Genomic DNA, 8569 nt, shown 5'->3' with positions numbered 1-8569 from the left:
CTTCTCCTTCTTCTCCTTCTTCTCCTTCTTCTCCTCCTTGTCCATCTCCTCCTTCTCCTTCATTGCCACTGCCGCCCGCAGATTCGCGGCGCGGGCCCGCTTTCTTCGCGCTTCCTCCTCGTCAACAGCAGCAGCCTTCTCGAGGCGCTCGGCCTCGGCAATCTTCATCCGTAGTCAGCCCTGTTCTCCTTGCCCTAAGTAGGAAAAGGAAGCAGCAGGTATTGCTTACCATCTCTTCTACATACGCGTGCCCAGACTCGAACATCTTCTTCTTCTTCTCGGCCTTCTTTGCCTTGACCTTCTTCATTTCCTTGCGCCGAAGAGCGCGAGCTGAGTTCGGGGCCCGGGGGGCCAGAAATATTCCTCTTTGGATGATGATGGACGAGAATGTAGTGTGGGAATGGGAGTATCGTTGTAGTTATGCTTCAAGACATACTTGGTACGGGGGAGGCATGGCGGTTGGTGGTGGTAGTGGTAGCGGTATGAGAAGATGTAGTGGTAGTACTGATGCTGCTCGCCCATACTCTGTCAGCAACGCACACTCCATACAATAAGATGCAATAACTTCTTCATAGATACATACACTCTTTGCAACACGGAAGTTAACCAGGGAGGGAAAGAGAGAAAGGACCGAAAGGGGCAGACGAGGAAGTTCTTATTTATGCTATATACTGGTCCCACTTTCATCTTGCGTGTTAGAACTAATTGTTAGCGAGCTAGTGTTCTCTAATACCAATGAATTGTTTACAACGGTGTAAATGTAATGAATGTAATATTGTAGTTGGATACGTGGTGCTCTGGTTATATCGAGTGTTACGAACTTTCTTAGTGGGTAGGTATTGTCTTTCGTATGGGGTGTTGTCCCCCAGAACAACTAGCCTGTTTGTTGTCTGAAGTGTATGTATATAGGAACCCGCACATATGCTAACAGACTGCCTGAGGTGTCTATCTCTCTTCGTAACCATCCATCTTTGTATGATTTCCTTATAGTTATAGTAACCCTGCCATGACCCTCGTCAAGGCCTCATCTTCTGCATTCAGTGTCTCAATGCCTGCCCCATCAGTTACATTCCCATTTCCTGCTTCAGGCACCTCAGCCTGCGCCCTAGGATCAAAGTAGAACCCGCCGGCCATTTCAAAGAAACTCGTCAGATCCTCACAGCTCTCCTGCTGATCATCGACCGCTGCATTCCCCCCTGCTGCTGTTGAGGGCCAGTATGTGGACACCGACACTGACTGCTGATGAACGGGATGGAATCCCGAGAGTTGGTGCTGCGGGTGTGGTGGGTAGGGTGTATCCACCGGGGTGTAAGGTACGGCTGCAGACATCGTCGTAGATATTGAAGGCTGTCGCTTAGGAGTTTGGTGTTGTTGTTGCTCGTGCTGTAGCTGAGCTTTAGCTTGTCGGGGCGACTTAGCTCCCAAGTTTGAGCGGATCAATTTTAGATTCCGGATAATCTTCTGCAGACGGCGGGATGTGCGGGCGCGAGTTGATGATCTGCGAACCATGTCGACGGCTTTGTAGAATTCCGGACGACAGACTTGGCTGAATCGGGAAGGGGCATGGAGCACTGCAAGGAATAGTGCAGCGAGAGCTGAGATGAGGAAGTAGTTGAATGGTTCGGGACGTTGGAAGTAGATTTCTGAAACGCGGCTGAAGAAGTCGAGCATATGCACGGTACTTTTCGCAGTTTCGACGGCGATGGATGCACTCGGCACGCTTTCTTCGATGCTCTCTGTGCTGAGGAGGTATTGTCTGTAGACGAGAATGCGCAGCTGATTCGCTTGCAGTGCTAGTAGCACTTGAAGCATCATCATGCTGTTCGTCTGCGCATTGGTCCCGTTGGATGACGATCGCTGCGACGGATCGAAGCGTAGCTCTGGCGGGATGGATTGGATCCATTGCTGTACTTGGAAGTCCAGGTATGAGCAGTAGTCTGCCGTCGCGGCGCGTGGGCGCGTGCGCCAGCCGACCACGAGGCCCCAGATCTTGGAGCTGAGTCGCGCGTACGATATCATGCAGGTCAGGTATGGCGTCGAGGTGCCCGGCTCCGGTAGGTTCGTGTCCATGTCGGAATCCTGGATGGCGAACGGCAGACCCGTTCCGAACGACCATTTCCGATCAAGTACGTAGATGCACCAGAATAACCTGCTGGCCCATGTTCTGTGCAGTTCGCCTGGGAAAACACCCCCCGTTCTTAGCCATGTCTCCTGACAGTGTAAGCCGAGTTGGACGGCGCCCCGGACGGCGGACCCGATTGTCCGCCACGCAATCACCTCGTCGTCGCGGTAGGAGTGGAAGATGGACTAATTTGTTAGCTGGAACAGGAACAGCTGAAGGACTGAACGCACCACTAAGGTCAGGATAAGCAATTCCTTCATGTCCACCTCAGGGATCTTGTACCGAGAAGCGAACTGATCCTCGACGCTGTCTGCCAACCAGGCCGCTCTTTCGCTGCGACCGTGTGACTCCGCTAACAAGGCCGTTGCTACGATGATCTTTAATACCTCAACGTCCCGGGCAAAGAACCAATCCTGGTCTTCGGTTTCAGGCGAGCGTGTCTCATTGGGTCCGTCCCCCTCATTCCGAAAGTACTCGACCACGTACGCGCGCACGCTGTCGAGGTCCACGCACGGATAGATCAGGCCGACAGTATGCTCGTAGACCGTCACCAGTCGCAAGGTCTCTGTGAGGCCCATACACCGAAGAGGGTCACCTGACAGGGCTTCTGAGTCTTGAACAGGCGCTGGGCTCGGTGCTGTTGCCGAGTCGGTTTCATCCGCATCGCCATCGCTGTCCTCCGATGCCTTCTGCCGCGCAGTGAGGCCAAACTCGGCACTGGTGGGACCGACGTAGCTGGGAGATTTGGGACGGTTCAGAATCCGCTGCAGTCCTGTATTGACAGATGCCGAAGAAACAGTCGACATGGAGGTGGGTATGCTAGTATTGTTTGCTGGTGTAGTCACCGATGTTGATTCCAGGTGACGAAGACGAGCGGCCATGGCTCGCATTTCTCGCTGAAGGGATGCAATTTGCTGGTCGACAGTCTGCAATCGACTAGACAATCTGTCATACCTGTGTAAGTAATAATCTCCGGCTGGCCAGGATAACATCACCTCTCATCTTTGACAGGATCTTCAACCGAAGGAGAAGCCGTGCTGGCGACAACGTGAGCGTTCGGGGCGTAAACGCAACGAACATTGTCTCTGGCACAGCGGGAGCACACAGGCTCGCCGCTACATTTCAGCTTCCGTCGCTTACACTCATTGCTAAGGGGGTCCGGTCAGTCAAGGCAAGAAACCATCTGTGGAGGATTAGCGCACCAAGCGACCTGGGTATATTTGGCGCGCTTTTTGCTCCGAGGCGGTTCCGGAGTGTTGCTGCCTCGCTTAACTGAGTCGCTGTCCATGGGGTTTTGCTTTAGCGAGCAGGACACAAATAGATCGCGTTAGATCGAATGTCTCATTTAGCACTCCACTGGGGTAGTACAAGATCGATCGATTCCGACATACGTGTCGGTGCATGAGAAATGAAGACGGGGTTCGGAAAGAGTGCTTGAGGGAGGCGCAAACTTTAAATTTCGTTCCGAGCAATCCGAGGTCGGCGGAGCGGAGTTTCTTTCTTAGCCCCAGGCCACCACATTTTGGACAAACCGGGTCGACAGTACCATTTTATTGATCATTACGCCAATGGATCGGGCATAAGGCTGATAAGACTATCGTAATCCTGTGGGTCGTGCGGTAGCTAAGTACCTATATTCGTAACACGATCATTGAAATCCATCCAATATATATCATTGAAGTACCAGATCCCCTCCAGTAGTATGTGCGAATCTCAGCTACTATATATGTACATTGTAGTCGTCATTCATGTCCAAAATAGTACTACCAAGTCTAGTTAGATGTGTGCATTACGACAGCAGTCGTTGCCGACCACCCGGGAAGAGACGTTCTTGTCGGATGGCACATCCAACGACGGGTTAGCGGTGAAGAAATCCGCAGGTCGGATCATCAGCTGGAAGATCTCAACAGGCCTAATCTAGTTAGCATGCTGCCATAGTAGATAGTATAGGGAACACTCACATCACAGGCCAATCTTCCACACGAGGATTGTGGGTAATGCCAAAGGTGCTCCAAACCACAACATCCGTGTCGACCACGGAATCGCCTCGCTTCACTGCGTCCGACACACCCTCGATTTCCTCCTGACTTTGGAGTGTGTACCGGCCACCGGCATAGAGTTCGCCATCGCGGTACTTGGTCACCCACACGTGGTGCTGAGCAAATTGTGCGCGTCTCGCTTGGATCGAGTTGGGATCGGCCAGCAGGCGTTGTGTCGCGAGCGGAATGAATTTGTATCCAACGGGCTTCTGGCTGATCGGGTTCTTTTTGTGAGGGTTGACCATCTTGACAGTACGATTGAGCTCTGGTGCGGCATCGAAAAAGCCGGCGCGCTCCATGGTCTCCGTGTTGACCTTGTAGAAGTTACCATTCGGGTTGGTGACGGCGTTCATGGGCACAGGATGCGACTCTTCCACCTGCACTGAGTTGTTGGGCCCGTCGATAGCCGGGTCGATGCGCACACAGAAAATGTGCTGGTGGTTCTGGGCCAACACGCCGCCACTGACGACGTTGCCGTACTCGCTGACCTTGCCAGCGTCGATGTTGACCACGTTCAAGATACCCGTGGCACGCGACTCGACCGTGATGCCACCCGATTGGTCGAACTTGTAAGCAAAGATGTACTCGTAGTTTGCCAGGGTGATGATAAACTGCACAACCAGTTCCCGGTGACGGGTCACCACTGCGCGACCGGTCCTCCAGTTGGAGTGCTTCCAGCCAATACCGTTGTCCTGCTCATGCAAGCAGATGGCGTTAGGCATCTTCTTGGCCGAACCATCGGCACCCGTCATCACGGCATCAAAGTACTTGATAACACCGAGGCAATCGCATCCGATCGAGAGGTTGTTGGCCATGTTACCACCACCACCATCACCAAAGTCGAACGCCTGCTTGCGGTGGAACGGAGGACGAGGATCGGCGTACGGTACAGTCTATCGAGTCAGCTGTCGATCCGTGGTGTGGGCCAAATGAACTTACCATCTCACTAACACTCAGTCGGTAAAGCACACTGCGGCCATCGTACCAGACGTCGTGAATGGTAGCACCCTCGCGGGGGTTGAAGGCCACGCGGAACCGCCACTTCTGCCACTCTACGAGCGACTCCTCGGTAATGCGGAAGGAAGGACCTTCGGGCTGAACCACGTTCAGCGGCTTCAGATCCTTGCGTGTACCACCAGGAAGCAACTCAGGCACATAGTCCGAGTCTTTACAGTGACCAATGATGTCTCTCTTGAAGGTCTGCTCCGTCAGACCCTCACCCTTACCACCTGTAGCAGGACGGTCGACCCGGATGATCTCCTGGGTAAGCGCATCCATGACAGGAATGAGGGGCAGAGGGTAGGAGTAAAAGTTGGCATCAGGGTTGTTCTTGCGCTTATCGGTGGCAAAGCAGAGGCCCTGGAAGTATCGGCGCTTCTCCTCAACGTAGTCCAGTCCACCATATGGCCAAGGCTCGATGACGACCTCAAAGCCTTCGGGGAGGTCGAAGTCTGCTAGGGCTTTTTGGAAGAGGGGGGAGGCGAAGCAACGCTCGACCAGGGTATCAAACTCGCTTCTGAAGACACTGCATTAGTATTCAGTTGTCCAAGAGAATGCTTGACACGTACAAAGTCAAAGAAGCATGGTGCTCCTTTCCAACGACACGATGCTGTACACGCTGGCGTGTTCCAACATCGACAACAGATTCCTCAAAAGAGGGGATGCGGTCGTTCCCAATCACATCATACTGACAGAGGGCCAGACGAGGCGGACGAGGAGAGGTTGGACTCAGACGACCAGAGTGCTCCAGAGCCAGGAACTCGAGGAGCTGTGCTTTGGGAGGTTCTGACAGATAGATCTCCCGGAAGTCAATGACTGTGTTGGGGTGCTGTGCGATGATGACATTGCGAGCAATGTTGGTCTCCTCTTCAGAGAGGATGGCAAGGGGGTGAGGAAACATTGTGAAGGGAAGTGAAGAGGAAGAATGAAAGATGAACAGCACAACCACATTGACTGGGGGAATATGCGGGGGAAGCTGAGCTCATATGTATGAACCCTGGCGTATGACTTTCCATTTTGGGTCTGGTGAGTTGTCTCGGAACCTCGGAATGGGCGGAATGAGAGCCTACCCTGGCCTGACAGGTACAATTGGGGGAACCAATGGCGGAACCGCTCCGGGATAGGCGAGGACCGATTGGCTCCCGCAGCCGATAAACTCGTGCTGGGCGATAACATATCGCTATCGGGCAGTGATAAGCAGAGGGGAAGCTGTACAAAGTACTAATGATGACACGGGATAAACAGCCAAGCAGCCCTACCCATTGCAAATACGAGTATGTAAATCAGGCATGTGATCGGACAGGTAATAATTAAGATTATCTATCGTTAGTATGGCATGATCCAAGACATCTATCATAGTCTTTACAATCGTCAAAACATGAACACCCACTCGCCAGTTATTCGGGTATCAGCAAAATCAGAAGATGCGTTCCGTGCTGGGCTTCATCCACATCACCTTCTCACACTGGTGAGATGCCCGCCAATTCTTCATTTTCTCCAGGTCCCATCCGGAAGATAATCGCACCGACGAATCGCCCAGTTTCTTCTTCGCGCCCAGCCGCATCGTGCGAACAAAGACACAATGTCCCGAGGAGTCGTATGTGAAACTGAGACACTGGGCATGTTCATGGCAGGCTGTCTGACAGGCTTCAAAGGAGCCGTGGGCCGGTGACTCGGGAGGTTCCTGCCACCCACCCCAGTCACCGTTGTCCCAATCGGACATGTGGTCGACCGTTCCCAGCTTCAGATATTCCATCAGATCGGCGTAGATCAATGGGCGCTAGAATGGTTTCGTTAGTAGGATGTCAAGGGATAGGAGCCAGAAAAGCTTACAGTGCGATCCCGCTGGTTTTCCCACCGCATCAGTCCAGTCATGTCCGGCAACAGTGTCTTATGCATACTAATGACCGGCTGGCACCAGTAGGCATCGTCAAACGGGATTCCATGCAGTGGATGGGGATTGAACATGGGCCAGAAGCCTGAGAGCTCTACGCCCTTCTCATGCAATGCCCATCCGAGTATCGAATCACCACAGCAGTCCGCTTTAACGATATCCTCGTACTGTTCACTCAGCGTAGGCTGAATGTACTCTCCGTGAGATCCAACTTCTCTGTACACCAATTTATCGACAGCTGCCGTGGAAAGGACGAATCCTGAGCCGCCGTAGGCGAAATAAGAAACTTCCTTATCGTTGATCCGCCGTCCCGGGGACGGAGAGCCCATATACAAGGGGGTATGCGGATCAAATTGATCCAAAAACCGGAACATATTATCCCAAACCACGTATGTATCCGATTCCAAAAACACGAACCAATCCGCCGAAGGGTTAATTTCGTGGGCGCGCTCTACCATGGGGAGGAATTTAAAGCGATCGAGCCTCCAACCTTGCGGCGCCGCCACAATCTTGTCATCTCCTCGCTGAAGCGCATCGTATGCCTCAAAGTCAGAAGTATTGGCTCGGAAGGATGCAGGAAGGGCGGCCAGGATGTCGTGAACACGATGTTCTTTGATTTGCGACTCTCGATCGGAGACGATGATGAGGTTCGGAATACAGCCAGTGACGCTGGAGATTTGCGCGTTGACGCGATCGGCCGGTTCGGAGGCGCCGATTTTCAGAACAACCTGGACGCGCGAAAGCAGGTAGGCAGGGAACAAGTCGCAAAGCTGATCATCATTTTTGACGGGGTTCTGCACATGCGGGAAGCGGGAGGTGGTTTCCCACTCCCAAAAATCGGGTTCGCCTGGGTGCGAGTGGTGGCGATATAACGATGTCGGGTCGAAGGGGGGCGCACCGATTTCGAGTTTGAAGACCGAGGCAGCGACCACGACGAAGAGAATCAAGGCGAGGATATTTGTGACCTTGCGCGATGGAATCGCCCAGTAAGAACGGCGACGGGGGACGGGTTCCCGGCCCATTTTGTGTGACGTCAAATGGATGGGCGGAGAGAATGTTGGGGTAAGGATAGCACAAAATCAGGGATATATGCGCAAAATCGATCGTAGGCGATATGTTAAGAATAGATGAGGCTGCGAGATACCAAGTCAAATCTGTAGTACTCGAGCATCAGGCATAGCAGCACTCCAGCTCCACTAGTTCCTTCAGCCAACGCGGGAAGAGACAATCCAGTGAGGGTAATTGTGACGCATGGGGAATGAGGGTAGAGTAGATAGAACAAAATCGCGGCACAAGAGAGACGGAGAGAGAGAGAGGGATCAACAAAGATCACGCGAGACCAAGGTAAAGGGGGGAGTTAGATGACAGGCTTGAGAGGCAGTTGGGGGGGATGGAGATAAAATAATTTCACGGCGGTGGACTAGAGTACAAGGGCAAAGAGTGAAGGAGACCCTGGTGCTGCCTATCAATCCGCGCCGCCAAATGAACCACGATGGGTCCCCGAGGAAGTTAAAC

General features: G+C 53.0%; 4 protein-coding genes across 4 annotated transcripts in view; all 4 read right to left on the bottom strand.

Moving 5' to 3' along the window:
* Window positions 1-454, bottom strand: part of BO87DRAFT_452978 (F-box domain protein) — a gene marked incomplete at both ends in the record, with an annotated part of 2348 nt that extends 1894 nt beyond the window's left edge. The window contains 3 exons of the mRNA XM_025628524.1: window positions 70-162; window positions 230-365; window positions 444-454. Coding sequence (XP_025473757.1) covers window positions 70-162; window positions 230-365; window positions 444-454 — 240 coding nt within the window. The remainder of the gene's footprint in view (window positions 1-69; window positions 163-229; window positions 366-443) is intronic.
* A 374-nt stretch (window positions 455-828) lies between these two features.
* On the bottom strand, window positions 829-3505 carry BO87DRAFT_371313 (transcription factor domain-containing protein). The gene is made up of 4 exons (XM_025622069.1): window positions 3325-3505; window positions 3118-3270; window positions 2353-3067; window positions 829-2307 (listed from the first exon to the last, which is right to left on the bottom strand). The coding sequence occupies exons 1-4, from the start codon at window positions 3408-3410 to the stop codon at window positions 991-993; spliced, it is 2271 nt and encodes a 756-aa protein (XP_025473756.1). The 5' UTR covers window positions 3411-3505; the 3' UTR covers window positions 829-990.
* Window positions 3506-3791: 286 nt separating this feature from the next.
* BO87DRAFT_463918 (putative copper amine oxidase) lies at window positions 3792-6101 on the bottom strand. The gene is made up of 4 exons (XM_025629275.1): window positions 5730-6101; window positions 5101-5677; window positions 4084-5054; window positions 3792-4034 (listed from the first exon to the last, which is right to left on the bottom strand). Exons 1-4 carry the CDS (start codon window positions 6059-6061, stop codon window positions 3899-3901), a joined length of 2016 nt encoding a protein of 671 aa, XP_025473755.1. The 5' UTR covers window positions 6062-6101; the 3' UTR covers window positions 3792-3898.
* A 384-nt stretch (window positions 6102-6485) lies between these two features.
* On the bottom strand, window positions 6486-8569 carry BO87DRAFT_420476 (glycosyltransferase family 31 protein). Its single transcript, XM_025627009.1, has 2 exons — window positions 6994-8569; window positions 6486-6940 (listed from the first exon to the last, which is right to left on the bottom strand). Exons 1-2 carry the CDS (start codon window positions 8074-8076, stop codon window positions 6578-6580), a joined length of 1446 nt encoding a protein of 481 aa, XP_025473754.1. The 5' UTR covers window positions 8077-8569; the 3' UTR covers window positions 6486-6577.

Source organism: Aspergillus neoniger, assembly GCF_003184625.1.
Source record: "Aspergillus neoniger CBS 115656 unplaced genomic scaffold BO87scaffold_80, whole genome shotgun sequence".
NCBI classification, from domain to species: domain Eukaryota; kingdom Fungi; phylum Ascomycota; class Eurotiomycetes; order Eurotiales; family Aspergillaceae; genus Aspergillus; species Aspergillus neoniger.
Note: the sequence above shows the minus strand (reverse complement) of the source record. Positions and strands in the feature narration are given on the sequence as shown.